Below are 22,013 nucleotides of genomic sequence, written 5' to 3' on the forward strand. Positions count from 1 at the left end.
CTAATACCTGTTACATTAAACACAATTCAGTCCATAATGTACAAAGCTGGTGCTCCTTTTCAGGAGTTAAACATTAACTTACTAACGTTGACTCACAAAGTTGATGTTACAGAAAAAAACTCTTCTGTGTTGAATAACCAAATGCCATAATTTTAGTGATTCATAATTTTTCAATTTCCATTAATTTTTTGTGTACCTTTTTGAGTAAGCCCTGGAAATAATTCAGTTTGTCATACAAATAATAACAGATCTCCAAATCATTTAGAAAACATTCTGACAACCTGTAGCTTGTCTGTCTGACTTGCCATAGCCATTTCTCTTGCAGTTGCCCACATTAAATCAGCTTCTGCTTTTCTCAGCATCATTTATATTTTACATGGGAAATAAAGAGATATGAATGCATAGTCTTAAAGCAATTACTGTATTCAATATTCAACAGGAGTTTACACTATTTATTCCTTTTGCTCTACTGTCTCCCTCCCAACAGCTGCACACTGAAGGAGGGAAGATATTTTCTTGTTTACCATGGAACTACACAGATTTGTATCAAATGTGGTAGTCCAGCAATTAAACAATTCTGTCTCTAAATTGCTCCCAGTGTTTCTTGTGCATATCAGTAAGGAGGTTTTTTGAGATTTGGCATGACAAAACTCAACATTGCCAATTGTACTGCGCTGAAGACTCTTCTCTCTTGTCCAATGCCTGATGAGTTCCTCTCCCTTTATTCCCTTCTCCTGGCTGACCTAAAGGCTCCAGCTGTGCATTCAGGGGATGGGCAGCCCAGACGTGCGCAGGTTTCCTGGTTTTCCCACAAGAGGTCAGGGTTGTGTTATTAGAGTGCGCGGCCAAAGCAACAATTAGCGCTCATCCTGATCGTTGCATCCTACTGCTACCCCTGCACACAGAGCCAGCAAGGAAGCTTCAAACCTAATGATCTTATTTGTGTTAAAAATGTATATGCTACTCTGGCTTCATCATTATTATGCAACACGCTAGAACTGAGAGGCTGGTACTAGAAAACACAGCTACAGCAAGATCAGAGAGAGAAACCTGCAGCACTCCCAGCACACAGCGGCTCAAGACTACCACACAGCAGAAAAGCAGAGGATTTGTAAAATTATTTTTCTGTTTCTATTTGCAATCCTTCTCCTTCTTGTCTAAATCTTCCCATCTCATTAAAATAATCCTTGTTTTCTAATAGGTTTTCTCAAAAGACAGCACACATGATGGCTTGGAAAATGCCTGGCATGTGCTGATGGCCTAGTTAGCCAGTGCACGGATATTTGGAAGCTGTCACTTGGAAAATTATAATTAAAAAAGGGTTCATCTCACTTTTCCTTATGCTGAGTACAACTAAGGAGGGTCTGTAGTCCTTGTTAATTAAAAGAAAAATGCCCAGCTGTAGAATCCTACTAACTTAGATATTTTTACCCTCTAAAACATAGTTTAAAAATCAGCCAGTGCTTCTCAAAGTACTATGAGAGCCTTTTCCAAGACAGAATTGCAAGAATGATGAACAGGGAATATACTGTGTAAGATTGTGTTTCCTTAGAAAACCGTTATAAAAGTAAAAAATATCAAGCAAAGTCAAGGCTGATGGTATGGAAAATGGTAGACAAACTCTACAGTATGACAAAGTTTCCTTTCTAGTAATGTATTTGATAGGGCTGATTTATGATAAAAGCAAAAAAAAAAAAAGTTAGTGTAGCACAAACCATTGTTCACACACATCTGAACTGTTTAGTGTTTATTTCTGTCTACTGTTTATATTTCTGATTAATGTCTACAGTGATATATCTTCTGCTTAGTCATTAATTAGGCATGCTTTTACCTTTGTGGGTGTATGTGTTAGTACACTTACCAGAGATTAAACTGATGATTTTAAATGGCAAAAGGTAAAAAAGAAAAAGAAGAACAAAGGGGAAGAAGGGGAAAAAAGGCATGGTAAATGTAAAAAGCAGAGTGTGTGATTTTCTATTTTACAGCCAGTGCCCTTATTTGATTATTGCTTGGTGGCATATTTGAGTTGCCCAAGGATAGAAATGTCGATACAAACACAATTTTCAGAATAATTCAAATGGAATTAATACTTACAGGCGCTTCAGTTCTGAAAGCCCATAGAAGGCCCCTGGCTCAATTGTGCTGATCAAATTATTCTTCAGATCTCTAGAGAGACATAATAGGAGGAGCAGTTAATTATCATTTTACCTACTTTACCACTGTTACACATGTGGAGTGTGAAATGCAATGCAATTCTAACCTTTATCTGTCTTAGCTAAAACTAAGAATTTAGCTAGTAGCATCAAAAACAGTACATCATCCACAGTTTATAAAAACATATTTTTCTAAGCAAGATGTTTAAGATTAGATGTTTAAAAAAAATCTGTTTGCTTTAAATCTTCTTTTCCTATTCATTCTTTTCAAAACAAGCCTACCAGCCATTCTCACCCAAGAAAAAATGTTTTAATCAATGAGTGAATGAAGTAATTAGTCAGCAAAGCAAGAGCCTTTTAGCTTGCTTATTCATTTTATTGTGCACTTTACACTTAATAAATTTCTCATTCCACCTAGTGCAGGCAAAGCAGTTGGCATGTGAGACAGACAGGTCAGGTTTCTGTTCTGAAATACAGGCATTTTCTCCTATTTGGCAGACTGGTGCTTCCTTTTGCACTTGCTGACAATCCAGAGCATTGGCTGTTTTACAGATAAAGAATATTTCACTGGCATTAGTAACCTTGTCTGCTCTTGACACAGAGCTTGGGGCCATGGCACTGCTCTCAGCTCAGTCCCCACAGAGATTCACTGCTGAACTGTCTCAAAGACTTTTGTGATGTGAACCCTGAGGAAGTGCCTTCAGTGCAACCAGATGAGCAGGCCTAGGAGACAACTGTTGTAAATTCTTGTAGGCAGTGCTCATCTTCTGACAATTTGCAATTCATAGGGAGCAACTGGTGCTCACTAATTTCAGTGCTGATTCTCAGGCTGGCCACCTTCAGAAATTACAGCACATACACTGCTTGACTCTGCCAAAGCATGGATGGATCAACAGACATAGGAATAATATTATTTATAACTTTTTTTACTGCAGATAAAATGCACTCTGGCTGAAAGCTTGAGTTCACTACCTGTGATTGGCCTGAATACAGCATCCCAAATATTTATTTCCCAGAAGGATATATTTTATTTTCTAAGTCAAAATCATAAATATTTCTGCACTTTTCTAGTCATTTTTGTACATCTCTTGAATACAGTTTCAAAAACTTGTATCTCATGCCCATTCTATTATAGAAACAATGTCGATGAGTGATTTCTCCCTAACTAAGATCTGAGCTGGACTCTTTAAGAGTCAAGTTCAGCATTCAGCCTGAGACACTAACAGTCTTGAAGAAGTCTTTAAGAACTGGAAGAAGATTTAGGGTTTTTTTTAAATATTTTGTGGTCAAACATTTTCATCTTAGTTCCCTGGTATCAGAGGCAGCTACTAGATTTATCTTTCTTTTTCTTCATTCACTCAAGAAGTTCTGACCATTTCTTTAACTGTGAGTTTTCCACACCTTCTCATAAATAAAACTGTTTAAACAAAAGTTCAGCACACCATTCTCCAGAGTCAGCTTGCAAGGATGAGTCTTTTGTTTGGCAAAAATTAATCTACACAAGTGTTTATTCTTTTGATGATTTAGGGTTTTTGTTCTGTGGGTGAGTCAAAGCCTCATTTTTTTTTAACATTCAAATATTCAATACTGAACATTTGTGTCTACTCCTCTTGCTTGTACAGTATGTTAAATATGTAACTACTCAGGTCAAAGAAGTTATTTAGCTTGCAGAAGTAAATCCATATAAAAATGACTGGAAGAATACTGTTTTCATGATAGAACAGCCATATTCTTATAACTCATAAGACAAAGCAAAAATCTATCTCAAGTTTTACACTGAAGTGTTTAAGCACTTGTAAACAACTTAAGAGGCATAGTACATATGCAAATATGTGCATTTTAGGTAGGGGAAACTGCCAGTTTTAATAATTAATCTTATATCAATTACATACATTCTATGTTAACTGCCAACTCATCTAAATCTTCTGAAAGTTGCAATCAGGCAAAGCGATCAGCTCTCGTAGCCAGTGGTAACAGCTCAGAACAAATATAAAATGTGGCAAACTGTTGACAGGTGAGTTTTAATGACAGTCAAAATAACCTAGTAGACAAAATGCCTTCCATTTACTGAAATCTTCTCTGTTCTTGTTTATGGAAACTGCCCTGTTTCCCCATAACTTGTAACCACATAGGAAAAACCAGCCCAAGCCTCAACTATCACCCACAGGGAAAAAAAGGTCATTTAATGTTAGTAGAAGGTAGACCATTACATGGAAAAGTGTCCATCACTTACACTGTCACAAACAAGACATCTGGCTTCCTCATTTTGGAAATTACACTTAAAATAGGTAGGTCATTTTTGTAAGGATGTTCTCAGAAAATTGTAGATAATTACACTGCCCACAATTCTGGCACTTTCTTAGCAATTAGTATTATTGCATAATGTTTCCATATAATTCTGGCCTAACAAAATAGGTGTTTTATTCCTTGTGATTCTTGAGCATTTCTTTTAATGTGATTAAAATTAAAAAATAAAAATTTAACAACTGCTAAAAACCAAAAATTCATACTTCTGCATTAGGACATCCCATTTTATTCCCAGCCACTTGTATTTGTTACTAAATTACTATAATTAACTTATTAAATTAGCTTCTCCCACTTTCTGATTTAGGAAAAAGTTTGTCATATTGAAGCCTTATAGCAATTAGAATTAACTTGCGCTGAGCTAAATAAAGAAACCAGAGTAAATTTGGTTGTATGTTTACATTTTTTCCCCAAGAGCTCCTGCTGAGGTTTGGCAAAAGGTCATGATCCAAGAGAAGCCAAAGAGCAGCCCAGGCTGGACCACACACATGCACATAGACCAGACAAGTGATTTTATCATCAACCAAAAGCAAGAGAGAAGTGAAAGAACCCCAATACCATAATATTGAATGACCACAGCATGACCCATTTGAAGTCCAAAAAGAAAGCACTTTCTAACTAACAGTTATGATTTTCCATCTTTTCTGATGCTGTATTCTATCTTTAAAGTATCTATTCTGAATCTGAATGACGTGTCATTAGTGGTGTGGGAGTGTAGACCTGAAATTAAATCAAAACCAAGTGCCATGTACAAGTACAGATAGAGGGAAACTACAAGAAGTTAGCCATAGTCATAAAAACTGCAGCACTTATATCCTGGCTGCAGAGCTGCACAAAATCAAAATGGGAAAATATTTATTGAGCTATGTTTCTGCTAATATCATTAGAGTTGCTAGATAAACTTCCTGCAGGGCACTCTGATCTTAACTTGACCTTAATAGGTAGAAGAACAATATAGAATGGACTGTGTTATCATTAAAAAAAATCTCAAATGGTTACAGAGGAGACTTTCCTTTTCACCTGCAAGTCTGAACTGACATAAATTACATCCAACAACCATTAAGCACTGTCTTCTTATTTGTAGGTATTTGCAAATAATAGGCCCACAGGTAAATGCAATCAATGATTCATTTACTAAGAACCACAGGATGCTGGAATTTTATCAATTTACACATTAAGCTCTCAACTGACTTTTACTTTCTTAAGAGAAACCCTAAGAAAAATAGCTGACTTGAGGAGAGGGAATTTGTGTTCGAAGTATTCACTTCCTGATGGCTTAGCTGAGAGGTAAATGAAAGAAGAGGAACAGGCTACTAATGGGACATCACAAGAACATTTAGTAACTAGTCCTGGCTTCTCAGCTGTTAGACATCTTCCGTGGCCAAATCCCTGATTATCTGAATGTATCCCTGAGATTCTTGATGCTTCAAGATCACTGTGTGCACTTACACAGTACAGAACATAGTGGGGAAAAGTTCACTGAAGTATAGACAGCCCATTAACAAAGGAATCACTTTATCTTAAACTATATTCTGATGTTTTGTACCTACATCTTTGCCTTCAGACATTGCATATTCTTTCTTCAACTTACAATATAAGTACTGTAGATATTTTTGAATACATATTCATAACAAGAATATTCAACTAATTCCAGTACTTTGTTCAAATTCCTGACATTGATACATCTTTCATAAAAAATTATAGGTTGTACCAAGAGGACATCTGTGTTTAGAAAGCTGTCATTATGGTGCTGCAAACTTTCCAAAAAAGCTCTGAGAAGAGCAATCAGTTGTTGAGCAGATGCCAAATACCAATGAAATATGACTGACTTTCCACATTTTGCATATTACTATGAAACAACAACAGACAAAACAAAAAAAATAAGGTCCCGTCTTCCACTTCTTTCTCATGTGAAATATTACAGCTAAACTAAATGTCACCTTTGCCCAAGAAATGAATGCAGAAATGAATGCAGACTTGAGATCTCTGAAGAAAATATTATGGTCACTGCAGTAGCAAAGAGGCATAGCCAGTGATAGAAGATAATAGTTAGCACCTATTCTACCACCATGACAGTGACAGTCAGGGCTGGCACTCCTGAATACAAGAAACAACAATTGGGTTGATATTGGCAAAATGAGTTTTGAAAACATTTCAAAGGTACCCATCTGTACTGGAACCAGTACCTTTCTTGTACTCTGGTGGCATAGATATAATCAAAACTTATTTTAATCTCATTGTTGGTAAATGCATTGTTGAACCAACATATCTCATTAAATAGGCAGATTTAAACATCACTTTAAACTTTAAACATCAGTTACCTGGTACCATCATCAGTAACTAAATTAACTAAGGTGCTTCCATGGAAGTTCTTTTGTTGTCTTTATTTTAATCTTTTTTAAATTATGAGAGCAGATATTTAACCTACTTTCCAGAATCAGAAAAGTTATGCTTACATCTCAGTTAACTTCGAAGAGATAAAGACAAAACACTTTTCAGTTAGAAACATCAGATAATAAACATAAACATGCACAGTAATATGGACAATAATTGTCCAATAATGATCTGCCTTTCCAGACACAGAGGCTATAGGTCTTTTGTTTGCTTAGCATGCTGATGATGCATTTTCCTTTAATTTCCCCTTTTTAATCCAAGCCATTATTGGTTGGATTCCCTAAAACAATAGGCCCTAAGGACTAGACAAAAATATGACTGCTGTCTGCTCAAGGTGCTAATGACAGATCAGAGGTTTCAGACTCATCACTTGATGGCAGTTATGATATGCAGAACAACAGAAAGGTCATCACACTTTGGTTTTTAATTTAAGGCTGATGACTCATTCACATCAAGTGTGCTGTGGTAATTTGGCAGTTATTCATTATTTAGGAACATGCCTAAAAGTGTAAAACAAAGTACTAATAATGGCAGCTGAAACAAAACAGAGAGAAGCTTCATGGTAGTTTGCTTGCTCAAAGAATCCCATAGAATCTTATAAGTTATTTCATTTTCACAGTAATAGTCATAGAGCAAGAATGTAAGACTCAGGGTATTTGAACTGAAGGAGCAGCATGCCAAGTAAGAAAAAAAATTACTAAAAAACTTGGTAAAACAAGATAAAAAAAGATAGACTGTCAGTATCAACATTTGTTGATACATTTTTATAATGTATATGATAAAAATAACATTTTAAAAGATTAATTAATGCAGTTTCATTCTAAATATAGCATTGAACAATCAGAATGTAGGTGCAAAGATGTTTGGCACCTGCCTCTACTTTCAGCATTTTGTTATTGATCGCTCAGATTTAAATGCATTTTCAAATGAAGAAAAATCATCTACGCTTTCCGTATTCTTCTATTTTGGCATGCTTTTAAGAAACAAAAATTCAGCATTCCAAGCATATGCAATTGTTCCAATATGTTTTCTTTTTTATGCCACAAACCCAGACCTATGTGGTGAGATCACATTAGGCACAGAAGCAGGTGCTTGGCACTTTTAACCTGGGGACTGAAGACAGAGTGGCTGTGCCCCCCAGCCCCCAAGGAGGGGTCACTTGGAGCAGTGACTTGGAGCCCCACTGTATGGGGCTAAAGCAAGACTGAAAGGTCAGAAGAAATAAATGCTAAGAGCAGATAAAGTGGGTTTTGGCGTCCATAACTCTGCAGTGCCAGCAGAAAATGCCTCCCTGCTGGCACCAAGGCCTTGGTGTACAGTGACAGATCTGGCACTATGCTGATTACAGTGGCAGAACTTGTGTCTGTCCATAACTGTGGAGAGACATGAGGAACACAGAAACCTTTGGCAGCTGCAAAGAGCCAGAGGCCTCCTTAAATTCTGCACCTACTGGGACTCCTCTCTGTGTTCATGCCTAGAAGGCAGTTCAGCACGGCTTACGTTCCTTGACATGTGCCCCATGCCTCTTGCAAAAAATCTAACCATTGGGGGAAGAAAGGAAAAAGAAGAAAAATAAATGAGTTCAGAGATTAATTCCAGTCTGTGAGAAAACTGTAAAGAAAATTTAAAAGTCAGGGGAAAAGTATGCTCAACCTTTTTTTTTTTAAACAAAACACACAGACCAAATAAAATGTAAAACAGACAGAAAGTGGGTAAAATGCCCTTTCTATTGAGAAAGAAGTAGTTATTCCACATTTTGAGACTGCACTGCTTTGGCTTTACAGATTTCCAGCACTGCGTATTCAACATTCCTAGGTCAAATTTTAAACTCTGGAATTATAGTACAAAAATAGAATGAATTACTGGAAATTAATCCAAAATTTTCAGAAGTGCATCTGAATTAATCTTTCATAATAAAATATGGAGATTTTCCTTTATATACCAAGTATCAGAAATGCAATGAAATGTGGTTTCTTGTTAGATAAGAGAACCTTAAAATATACATCCATCGTATCATGGAGCTTTGGGTGGGGCCTTTTTTAAGGAAATATTCGATTCTTTTTCTGTTACTGTATCAAGATTGAGCTGGAAAACCACAAGTGATTCGTTATTGAATTTCAATTTGAGATTACAGGACTTAAAACATCCAAAGAAAAGAGGAATGAATTTTAGCCTGAGGTGTAAAGGAAAAATAAGTACCTGCAGATGGCACACAGATTAATCTAGGAGTGCTTTTGAGCCAAAATTAAGACAGTTTATTAGTCTGTGTAGATCAAGAAAATAGGCATCACCTTTCCTACAGCATTTATTTCATTCTACTGTTTTCATAATAGAGAAGTAGAACACTTCAAAACCCAAGATGAATCAATTAAAAAAATGTCAAGGAGCATCTCCATCTTTCTTCCTACTTACTTTTGCTTCATCAAAAGAGAAAGAATCTTAATTAACAATATCACAAAGAACAGGGACACTGACATAGACCCTGAGTCCAGGGACCTGCAGTGATTATTCAGCTCATGATGGGAGACATGAGCAGCACTGGGGACAAGGCAACACCGCAGAGATCTCCACCCATCTCCAGGTGCTCCCGTTTACCTGGGAACACGGCAGTGCCCAGATGCATTCCAGCATCGTATAGAGAAGGAAGCCCTTTCCAGAACAGGAGCGGGGAAACAAATATAGAAACCACCTGAACCCTTCATTCAGTCAGTGTCAGAGGCAACATTAATTGCACAGAAATCCTGTCAATTTAAACTGCCAGTAAGGAGTTTTAGGATAACAGGCAAGAATTGTCTATAAGCAGTTTAACTCAGAGGAATTAAATCTTGCTGGAAGACTGGTCTGAGAATCCTTCCCCAGAAGGTCCTGTTTTATATAAACTGGGTCTTTGGTAATAACACAGACAAATTTTAGCTTCTCAAAAACTAACCACATGTACTAATGAGAAGGCATGCAGAATTGTCTTCTGCAGAAATGAGGGTTAATGTGAGCCCTCTGCAGAACCTCCTTGAGTATTTTCAGTGCACATTTTATAAAATTGCACTTTCCTGCAGGTAAATGTCAGAAATTTTAAAATACTTTTTGCTAAGATTTCATGTAAAATACAGATGAGCAAACTATATATGAGCTGAAAAATATGACCAGAGGTTCTATGTGAATGTATAATATCTCCCCATTATTTAAATTCATTGCCATATACTTTATATTCTATATCATGTGTATGTTGAGATTTTCAAGTAAAAATTATTTTAAAGAAACTAAAAAATCTTATTTCTTCTATCTCAGAACTGCAAATAATTATTTCAAGTCAAAATATATTCTATTATAAATAACTTGGCACATACTTAACCTGTCTCTGTTGGTCCCACTTGAAATGTTCTTTTTCAGTGATTTTCATGCCTTGTTTCATCCACTAGTGTTTTAGGCAAAATCATAGGGTTTTAAAACAAATTTTCTTTTGCTTATATGAAAGTTTCAGTTATTCAGCCTTAGGATATGCAAAGATTATTGAAAAGCCAACCAAAAATCAACACAGACATAATAAAACACAATAGAAGCTGGGGCCACAGGAACACTCACAGGTCTTCATAGCCTGAAAGAACACCAAAAAAATGGAGGAAACAGGAAAGAAAACACAAAAAAGGATGCAGGGAAAGAAGAACTATGTTATTGTTGGAGATCATTATTGCTGAAAGCTGTTGGCATGTTTTGTTCAGTGAGGCATCCTCTCCTTATCAATCCTTCTCACCACATGGAGCAACAGAACTTTTCCCAGCTTATTTACTCATACCTTATTTCGTGGCATCTCTTCTACTTTCATCACACCACCTCTCCCTCAGGCCCTCAGAAACAGTGCTTTGTTTCCACAGGTTTCCTAGGTCAGGCCTGGGATCCAGCTATTCTCTCCCACAAATAATTCAGTTTACTCAGCACACCCTCCTCCGGGCATGGGGGCACACAAAAGCTGGTGGTTAGGTGTGAGCAGCCCTCTTAACAAACCCCAGGGCTGCTGGAGCTCTGGGAGAGCCTCATTGCTGAGCAAGAATCTGGTGGAAGAAAAGGGACTTTGTGGTGGCTACTTTAACACGTGTATTTATAAATCTGCTCTTGCTACATCTTCTTAAAGGATGACAGCGTCTGACACAAATCAAGTGTTATCTTAATGACATCACTACATAACATTTCAGATGGATAGATCATTGGGGTGGGCTGACCTTGGCTGACTGCACATCAGACTAAGAGAACTGTTTGTGGTCCTAACAGGAAACAGAAGCTGAGATATCCATAAATTTAATTAAGTGATGTGCTGAAATACAGCTAAATTATGTTACGTACATTTCAAAAAAAATCCCAGGGAAAAGAAATCGTTCATGATTTAGACAGCCCTATAAACTAACTTTACAAGTGAGTTTATCTTATATTCCTGTCACTTATCACAATATTTAATTTTTATATAATATTTAATTTTTATTTTTTATATAGAATAGCCTTTATATTTTTCCTAATATAAAATGCCCTGATAAAAGTCTTAAAGTTTGTGCTAAGTCAAGAACTGTTTTGGTGTCTAATGAACTGTTTCATAAAGTAAAACTTCATACTGCAGGAAAACTATGACTCAACAACAAGAGTTCATCCAAAACTCCTAAGAAACACTGCCAAGTAGTCTTACATACCTGCATTTTAAGAGGCATTTAAAAGTAATTCCTTGGAATAACAACTCTTACATCAAATAAATGTATCTAAACCCATAAACCATTAGACTGCTCTGGGTCAGGAATGCAGCTACAGCTGACCCTGAGGAACTGGCATTTTACTTAATGGTGCAAGTGCTTTGCACTAACAACAGGAAAGATGCTTTTAATTCTAAATTGACACCAAAAGTGATCTGCAAATTATAACCTTTCATTCCAGCCTGCAGTTGTCTAACACAACTTTCTTTCATTCTGTTTCTAATCAATTCTCTCACTTTTAACCAGTAGTAATTTACCCTGCATTTCATTCCCTTTGCTTACATTCCTATCCTCTCAATTTCAAGAAGAAATTCCTGGCTTTTGTCATGTTCTTACTGTTTCATGTTCATGCAGCAACTGTAATAATTTTGAAGATGTATTTCCACTAAACAATTTCCCTGGGATTACATTTAACAAAATTATGTGTCTTATATTCATTCCTCCCATTTTGAAACATTTTAGTCTTTTACACAAGTAAAAAAACACACCATGTTTTGTCCTTTTAAAAGGTGGTGGATCCAGTGCCTACTCATAAAACACTTCACAGCACTAGACTGGAATATAAATGTTTTTAGACAAAAAATAAAAACAGCTTCTTGACATTATTGTCCAGCAAAATGAATTATTGAATTATGATTTATGATTATCATTTGCAAACTTAATTTTTACTAAAAATGTAATTGTATTAATTCTTCTGTAGTCTTCCTATGAAACTTTTAGATACTAGGATAATTAATGTGATATATAAAGATATATATTATTATTATTAAAGTCATAATATAGCAAATAAGGTATATAAAAGCAAAAATATCTTGATTATATGAGATATGTGGAGCATAAAGATAATGAATATTGTACCAGCAAAATACAATAGCATAGAGAACACTTCAAAGTATTTAAATTACATAATACATATAATTTTAATAATTTTATATAATAACAGTAGTAGTAGTAAATATGTAAGTAATAATTAATGATCAAGTTACATTAGATCATGTATTTCAAATATCTCCTGCATCTCTTAATGAAGGAAACTTGCACAGATGAGGCTTCACTAGTCCTTCATAAACTAAGCTTTATATTACTAAACATCAGTAGGGCTACACTTTGTTATTCTTCCAAAGACTTTGATAGGAGAACAGAACAACATCCACCAATGGAAAAATTACAAAGCATAATATCTTTTATTAGTCTCTATTCTTTTAATAATGAAACTATGTTCTTTTATTTGAAACAATATTAACTGCTCAGTATGCAGTTTGGGTTGTGGTACATCAGCCTCTCAACTCATCTTCTGCAAAAGCAACTCCCCTCATGGCTATTTTACTTCAAGAAAATTGAACTTGACCCTGGACCCTGCCATGTCTCCTTCTTATTCAAAACCACAAAAATATTTCTCTCTTTAGGAGACATTTATTATTGGGGAAACAATGCTGCTTCAAAGTGACATTTCTTTTTCTATGTTGTAATTTCTTTCAAGTGGTTTCAAACCTTCTCAGCTGAGCTCTAACTCTGTGATGCTGATTTCAATTCTAGGTAATGGTGAATTAAAGTTCTTTATAGCTATTTGTACACTAGCAGAATCCAACTGTTTTATTAAAAGATGCCCAGAAATCTCCCTAATAGATAGCCTGATGTAAAACTGGCTTGCTGGAGAGCAGGTCACTCCAACTTTTCTATTTGAATTTAATTTGTATTTTGAAATTTCGAGAGAGAATTCCTGAGAATTGTTACTATAACTCACCTCAGCAGATTAGCAACAGCTGGCATAGAGCTCCATAAATAATGCACACATTATTTAGAGAGTCTTCCTTTTCTAAGTTATTTTCATTTAGCCAATATTGAGACATAAAATACTTGTTAAAGTCATACAAGCAGTATCAGTAAAGAATGCTGGGGCACAGCCAGTCAAGTCATGTAAAGCATTCACAAACTGGCACACAAACATTGCTGAAACTAAAAGCAGGACTGGATAATCTCTTCTTCAAATCAATTGCCCTGAATGGCAGAAATAATTTTCAACACTTTCAGGTACTCAAAGCATATCAGAGTCAGAAAGGACTTAATGCCTAGCAGGGCCATGACAAAATACACTGGTTTCCCGGAGAATGGCAGGGAAAGTGCTGGCCTGGGTCCAAAAAAGCACTTAGACAACTAAAGTAAAACTTGAGTGGAGCACTGGTTCTGAGTCCCAGAGTGCAATTCACAGCCCCCACTTCACCTCCTACGTGTCCCAATGGCTGCAGCTACTTCAGCCTCCTCTTTTCAACTCCCCAAATTTCAGAAAGGGTGCTGGGCATGCCCAACACCTCAGAGCTTGGTGACACACAAGAGCCCTTCTGGGATTTGCAGGCAAGACCTGCAGACACCATGGCTCGCTGCAGGGCCAGGCAGGCTGAGAGGATGCCACTGGCAAAGCCATGACAGCAAAGCACAGCCCAGCATCAAAGGGAAGGGTGAAATATTGCCATGCAGCATTCCTACGAGAACCAATGACAGCTGGAGAAACGGAAGACACTGTTTTGGTACCCTCCACCAGAAGGGGTGGATAACTACATTTGAAATACACAGGAGCTAAAGAAACTAGCTGGGATCTCTGCTCCCTAAAACAGTATTTTTATATGTTATCAAACAATTGTTTACAGCAAAACCAATTATCTCCTTGTTAAAGAAATACCCTTGGCACTTGTCTGCTTCTGTTCTTTTCTTTCTGGCCCCATAAATCTTGAACACTTGAATACACACTGGCACAGCTCCATTTCAACAAGCTCTACATCCTGGTTAAGGCCTTTCCCACAGAGGCCAGTGAATGTGTGATGTGCTCAGGCTGAAGAGGCTGAACCTGAGTCCTTCTCTTCCAGAGTAGATACTCCAGCCATCAGGCCAGTAGAGAAAGCACAGTTACCTTCTTTTACGACCACGTTTCAAATAAAATATGGAGTCAGTTATGCCTTTAAAGAGGAATGGTTTCAGTACAAGTATTAGGTTGCAAATCCCAGTCCCAGGAAAAAAACTTGTCAGGCTTCAGCACTTCTGAAAGGCTCAATTCCTGTTCAGTCCCTCAGCCATGATGGCTGGTTTGGATTCTCTTCTTACAGATCTAATTCTCCCTACTCACTGTATAAAGAGCTTAGGCCTCCAAAGAATAGCTGAGAACTACATTTTTAAAGCCAAGTATCTGTTCTACACGTGACAGTGCTGAGAAGCACTAAGTCTACTATATTTGGTTGCTGATGGGAGTTTTAGCAACTTCCTCAGCTAGCAAGGTGCTAAATTTTCTGTTTAAGAGCTGTATTTATTATTTACTACCCATTTGGCTGGGTTTAGTTTGTTTTTAGCTGTTTTCAGATGGCTTTGAAATAGGCCAAGACAAGAATCAACTTTCTCTTCAATCCAGCAAGAAAACCCAAGACAGGGGTGAGAAAGCAGAGCAGAGAGCATAATTAATGTGACACTTGCTCCTTTCCAGCACAGAGTGCTAAGGTACATGCTTGGGATTGCTACTCCAATTTCTAAGTAATAGCACAGTGCAATACCCATAAGAAACACTGCAGGCAATACCTCTAAAACCAATTTATAATTTCATAAAGACATGGATCTTGAGGCTAAATATGATTTTGCGTTTCTTTTTCCATATAGAGCACTTTAAAAGGGTTAATTCTGAAGAATAGTATTTATATCTGGAACAATATACACTATGCACATATTCCACTCTTATCCTTTCCCCTCTGCTGATAAGTGGTGGGAAAGGGCAACTCAGAAAAAATGTCATTCCCTATCTGTCTCCCACTCAGCACACACTAACCCAATTCTCAAAAACCTCATCAGTGCTCAGCTCATTAAATTCAGGATGGGAAGGATGAGAACGAAGCTGCAGCATTAACTGTGCACAGTTTGTGTTTACCAGCAAGAACACTGTATGCAGTGTTGCTCACAACGTACCCTGTAGTTAGGAAGCATTCTTGTTGGCAGCTTTGACAATTTATCTATTCATATCAAAGTGAAAGAGAGGCTGCTTTAAAACTGGTGCTCCTTGCCCTAATGGGAAAAGAAGAATATTAAAAACTATTACAGTGAAATCTCTGTTGCCATCAAAAGGTCGTTGATTCGACAGACAAACAACCTAGTGTTAATGATTTAACAAAACATTTTTCACACAGATTACATGCTCATCCATCAATATATAGTATTTTTCACATCAAGAAACTAAAGATAATTTGTCTTTACAATGTCAATTACGAAAAATTGTGTGAAAATCAAATACAATGCCAAAGTAATTATGCTCTTACCTAGGCAATGTAATTAAAAATACAAAGAAAAGAAATGTTGCCATTGTTTGGACACAGACTCATTAACAAGAGGACTGTCCTAAAAGGACAACAGTCTTGCTGTGAAATTTTTTCAGCAGTCTTTTGATTTGAAAATATATATATTAAGGCAAGCACATAGGCCCAAATTTCATCACTCACTTGTCTCTGTTTTGAGGACGTTCAAGCATGAGGGAGAGAAGGCAAGAGGCGGATTTTCACTTTGTGAAAGTAACTACACCAACACATTCCTGCCAAATAGTGTATGAAATAAGATAAACGTTACACAGCATTTCAATCGTCCTCAAGAAAAATAGAACTCATACAATAACCAAAAGAGTAGAGAGCAGTTAAGTCTCTTTCACTTACTTTGAAAATAAGTTTTTCAGCTCAAGAGAAGTATATTAAAAATATCTTGATTTTGAAATTTTCAGCATTCTAATAAAACCACATACGGACATCGATTGCACAGAGGACCAAAAAATGAGAAGCTTATCTCCCTCTCTAACCACAAGCTCTCCTGATAACTTACAATAGTCTATATGGCTTTCAAGAAATTTAAATGTAAATTATGTATCAAAATATTAATAGTCAACAATGAAAGTGATAATGGAATTTTTACGCAGGTTTCAAAAATATTCTGTAGATAAAGTTTAGTAGTAGTAGTTTTCAAAATCTACAAGTTTAAAATCCAACAAAATCCCTCATCATTAGACAAATTCAGCAGTTTTAGTTGCAATCATGTATTTATCCGTAACTGATGATGACAACGCTCTTGTTTTTTATGTATGAAATAGAAAATGTACTGTATTTATACAATAGAAAATGTATTTAACTATTCATTTTATTGCTTTTAAGTGTTGGCTTGGTGAATGCTGCTATAAAAAAAATATGAGTTGGAAATGTTGACAGATGACAGGTAGGTTTTTTGGCTTTTTTTAGATGAAGGCTCCTCTTGTTGAGCTAAATATAATCACTCTAACTTTTACTCTATGCAATGTGTGGGTGACTGATCCAAACCCACGTTATATAGGTGGCATGAATTAAATTTTTTCCGTGACGCAGTACCTACAAGTGCAGAGAACAAAAGAGAATTAGGTAATTCTTAAAAGTAATTTTCATATATCATAGATTCTGAGAGACTATGTACTGAACTGTGCACTCATTTCAGTAGGGATTTGAACTGTTTCATGGCAAGATATTAGAATTTAAACATTTGTATGGGTGATTAATTTGCCACTTTTTTAATTTTACTGTATCTTCAATATTGGAGTTTGTCTGAAGTTATAGTACTGCAATTCATCTAGAAATCAGGTAAACATTTGGATTAAGTTGTTACTCTTGATTTACCAAGAGGCTGGGGTACTACAGTACATGTTAACTATCTAGAAACACAGCGTTATAGAACAACTAGACATGACCAAGTACAGCTACATTCCACTAAGCTAATAAATCTGGCCATTTACATGTTAAATAAAATACAGAAGCTGATATCCAGGGTTGCATCAACTAGAACTAAAAGTATTCTTGTACTTTTGTATATTTTTGGCCAAATCGCTTGTTTCCAGGAACAACAACAGCAACAAAAGAAAATACAGAAAACTCCAGAAGGCCCCAGTCAAGGCTGGAGCTCTTTTGTGCTGTGCAAACACATTTTTTTCCTATTCTGGATATATATAGAATGACAGGTCATGAGCTCACCCATATACAATCATCTGTAGGATCAGCCAAAAATCTCATGTTCCCTGCCCTAAAGAGATCAGAATAAAATTAATCCAAGTTTTGTCACTGACCTCTGAGAGACTAAAATGCAGTCAAAGAAATTCTTGTCTTTCAATTATTTCAAACACAACAGAAATACAAGGTAGAAGCTGAAACAAAACTTAAATTACATGATTTACATAAAGGAAAGTGTCCCAGATTGCTCTGATATTGGAGTTCATTTGAAGCTAATGCTATAAACTGTGAGCATTTCTTTGGGCACAGTCTGTTCATGATACTGGTTACACCAAAATCCTCCTTCCCAACTAATCTGTTCATTCTGACTTATCTAATGTATATGTGACACCAGTGTTCAGGATCTGCACAAGATATATAGGCTACCATAGTATGAACTCATGCCAGTAGAGTCTTAATTACTTTCAGAAAAATGGGGAATGTGATGACCATGTTTATTGTTATAACCTTTTTTTCCTTTGAACTAATCAAACACAGCTTAAATAATTTACTAGGAAGACAAAATATTCATAAAAGCTCTACAGGACAGTAATTCCCGATAGAAATATCAGATATCTGCAGCTTTCTGAGTAGCAGAAAAAGGCTGTCCCACTGCTGAAAAAACCCCACCAAAACAAAAACTCATGAACCCAAACCGGGCACAGGCCAACATTTCTGGTATTTATAAATGTCCGCTGTGTCACCCTGAAAACAGATAACTACTGTGCAGTGTATTAAGATCCTTAGTCCAGCTGGTCCATTTTTCTCTAAGCTTTAAAAACCATTTCAAAAAATACAAAGTATTTTTAATGGATTTCAATGGTCTCTTTCTTCTTTTACACAGAATCGCTCAGAAGAAGGATGTTTTCTTAAAAACAATCTGCTATCCAGGTCCACCCTCCCAGGCATGTCCCTTGGAGCTGTTCCCAAACTATCCCCAACTAGCATTTCAGCAACTGGAATGACAACTTCTTTTTAATTGTTTGAGATCCTGCAGGCTTCTATTTGAGAACAAAGCGTGCACATAAAGCACATTCTATGGCCACGATTCAAGTTCTTTTGAAAATAAATGATATATTGAAACAATGCTATGTTACATAAAGTGGTCTGACACTGGATGCTCAGCATTACACCAAATCCCAGCCAAGTTCAATTCCCACCCTTGCAAATGGACATGCACGAAGCACAATAAAACTTACACGAAGCAGCTTTGCATTGTGTGGAACCTAAAGCATTTGGTTGAAGTCTGAAGGGACTTTACCATTAAGAAAAGATAAAGTTAATTTAGTGACAAACAAATAATGAAACCACCACAAAAGTCTGCTTGATGGTTTGGCAGTGATACATTTTCATTTTACAAGAAGATGGGAATATCTAGTGAAGTACAAAAGCAATACTTTTAAAGCTGACAGAAAGAAGTCCTCTAACACAATATGCAATTAACCTACAGTCTCATTACTGAAACGCATCACTGAGGTCAAGAGCTTAGTAAGATTCACTAAAAGAATTAGGAATTATATGCTTCATGAGGACATTCACATACACATCAGGCAGGGTTTCTGAAGATATATTGTAAGAAAAGAAAGGTTTTTGATGAGTGATTATTCTTTTCTGAAGATTTGAAAATTTTACTATCTATCTGAGCTAAAATATGACTCAACAACATGGGTAACAAAGCCACTAACTTTAGTAGAGTAGGATGCTCACCTCAGGTACTGGCAATGGGCAAAATACTGGAGGAATTGCACAAATAGTTTGATTTACAGCACGATGACATAAATTCTTCTAATTAAACCAGTAAAAGCCACAATGCAAAAACTTTCAGAGCACTTTAAAGCAGCCTAACTACGTGTAACTTTGTTCCTAATTTACAGAATTAAGCTAAGCAAATTTAAACAATCTGTAAATTAAGTTTGTGTATTTAGAAATAGACAGCATTTTTCCACTCAGCCCTTCAATAGCAGCACTGAACCACAACTCTTCCCTCTTTTGCTCGTTCTTAGTTCTTATCAACCTTTCAATTGTTAATACTTTTTACATGTCAAATGGCTCAGCTATAATGTAAACTTGATGACAATTGATTTTGTAATTTAAAGCAAGGGTTTGGGCTGTCCTTTTTTTCCTTTTTTTTTTTTCCTCAGAGTCAGCACTCATTTCCCAACCAATACAGAGAATATCACATTTATTAAATTAAGCCTTGGACTTTCAGAAGACTTCACGAAAGGATGTGTTTGTAATCTTCAGTGTTTATTTTACTATGAAACCAACACATTCAGCAATAAGTCAGATTTATTGTGAAAATAAACACATTAGGACCTTATAAATAGCTGTTAGAAAAGTTCCGTATGGTCTGCCAAAAGCCCCAAATGATTGGTTCATGAACTTTTCCTCTGTATGTTCTAATGGCTTGAAAAAATTGTTTATTTTTGACTGGTTATGAATAGATGAGGATTATATTTCATCTACAGTCTCCATTAAAGTATCAGGATTTAGAAAACTTCCAAACTTTTCAGAAACTCCCATTAAAAAAAATAAACTGTTGACAGCAGATATACATAATGGAATGGCAAAGCAGAGTGTTATTTTAAAGCTGCATTTACACAATGAGTTTCTCAATTTGCCTAATTATATCCCCCAAAAAGAAAAGAATAAATCATGGCTTAAAGATACTGCAAGACTTTACTGGTTTATCTAAATGCCTATAGCAATTGCTGCAGCATGAGTTGATGCAAAGAACTGTCTGCTCCAGCAAGAAGGCTCTTACGCTGCCCTGGACCTGCAGCAAAAAGTCTTTAACAAGCACGGGAGCCCTGTGCTGAGAGACTGGACATACACTTACTTGTACATGATCCCTGCATCCTTTGGTATCCAGTGCCCTCCCAAATTAACTCCCAGGGAATTTTAAGACTTTCCCCGGTATCAAGGAGCCAGCATCAATTTCCAAATCACTCAGATTTTTTTCAGATCTCTCCAGCACACAGAGACCAAGATGCTGCCTCGTAAAACCAGGATGGAGAAGTATTCCTCTAAAATGCAGCCATCTTTCTAGGTATGCAGAAAGATCAAGTCCTGATTCTCAAACCTTAAAAGAGTATCTGCAAAATTATGCACTAGTGTGTCTGTGAGTATGAAACCAGATGTCACTGCTTTAATGAAAAGCATATCTGGGTGGACACTGTGTCAGGGAATCTCTTCTCAGTAGTGATAGCCAATATTGTAATAACAGGAAGGGCCAGAAAAATTTTCAATTTCATGAAAACTGGAGGCTTGGTATTATTTTCTCATTCAACACTAATAAAAGAAATCACTTTCTTAGTGGTTTTGAAGGAAATAGAAGAGGGGCTGAGAGCCCAGCAAGCAGATGTCTTGTGACAGGGAATGGCCATCGTTGCACAATATGGAGAAACATTTGAATCTTGGTGAATGCCTCGGTCAGTTTTAATTCTCAAAACTGTTATTTTTTGCAAGTATAAAATAAACACTACCTGGTTCAACAGAAAACACTGTCAAGTGCCTTAGTAAGGGTATAGCCCTGAGCTCCAGAAAGCCCCTGAGTTCCAGCCACCCCTTCCACTGAAAGCATCACCAATGCATTAACACAAAAATTTTCAGCTTTGAATCAGAGAAAATATCCTTCCCCCTGTTTTTAAAACAAATGTAGGACTCTAATGCCACCTGATATCCATCAGAAATTAGATGACATTCCAGCTGTGGAAAAAAACATGCAGGAGAATTCCTCTTAAGTGAGCAGAATTACCTCCTCCTAAGTAAAAATCTTTTTTCTTTTCTATAGTTACTTTTACGTGCTACAGCAGATGTGCCACATTTTGTATTAGTTTCTGCCTGAATGAATAATGGAGACATGAGCACTTGTATAAACAGGGAAAAGTATTTAATGAACATATTGTACATACTAAAGAGGCTGCTTTCTGTTGGAAGCACACAGAATGCATTTTCCAAGTGCATGAAAATCTCACATTATTGATGCATGAGTTTTCTATGAACTGGGCCAGGCATAAACTTTCAACTGCATTTAAAACACTGAACAAAATGTGAGAAATGGTCATTTCCCCATTTAAAAATAATAAATTAAATAAATAAATATATATATATATAAATCCAACTGCTCATGGAAAACAGAAAATTCTAAAGTGACAGTATTATTTTTACATAATTTTCTCATTAGAGATCATTTGTCTGTATTTCTATTTTGAAAATTCTGCCTCCTGGTCCCAGATGAGTGTGTTCCTCTAAAACTGCAATTTGTTTCATTGTGCTCTCATTCATTTTCACTCTCTTCATGAGCAACAGTGACATTTGAAAAACCAAAAGAAAAAGGCAGAGGAGTTGAAACCTTGTATTTACAGCATATTTATAGCATTTGGCATGCCGGACACAGTTTTCTGAAA

The 22,013-nt window shown here is 36.3% G+C and overlaps 1 protein-coding gene across 1 annotated transcript in view; it reads right to left on the reverse strand.

The window, feature by feature from the left end:
- Positions 1-22,013, reverse strand: part of LOC131561102 (adhesion G protein-coupled receptor A3-like) — a 252,571-nt gene that overhangs the window by 156,174 nt on the left and 74,384 nt on the right. Inside the window, exon 3 of the mRNA XM_058810235.1 lies at positions 2,095-2,166. Within this exon, the coding sequence (XP_058666218.1) occupies positions 2,095-2,166 (72 nt within the window). The remainder of the gene's footprint in view (positions 1-2,094; positions 2,167-22,013) is intronic.

Source organism: Ammospiza caudacuta, chromosome 9 (genome assembly GCF_027887145.1).
Source record: "Ammospiza caudacuta isolate bAmmCau1 chromosome 9, bAmmCau1.pri, whole genome shotgun sequence".
NCBI lineage: Eukaryota > Metazoa > Chordata > Aves > Passeriformes > Passerellidae > Ammospiza > Ammospiza caudacuta.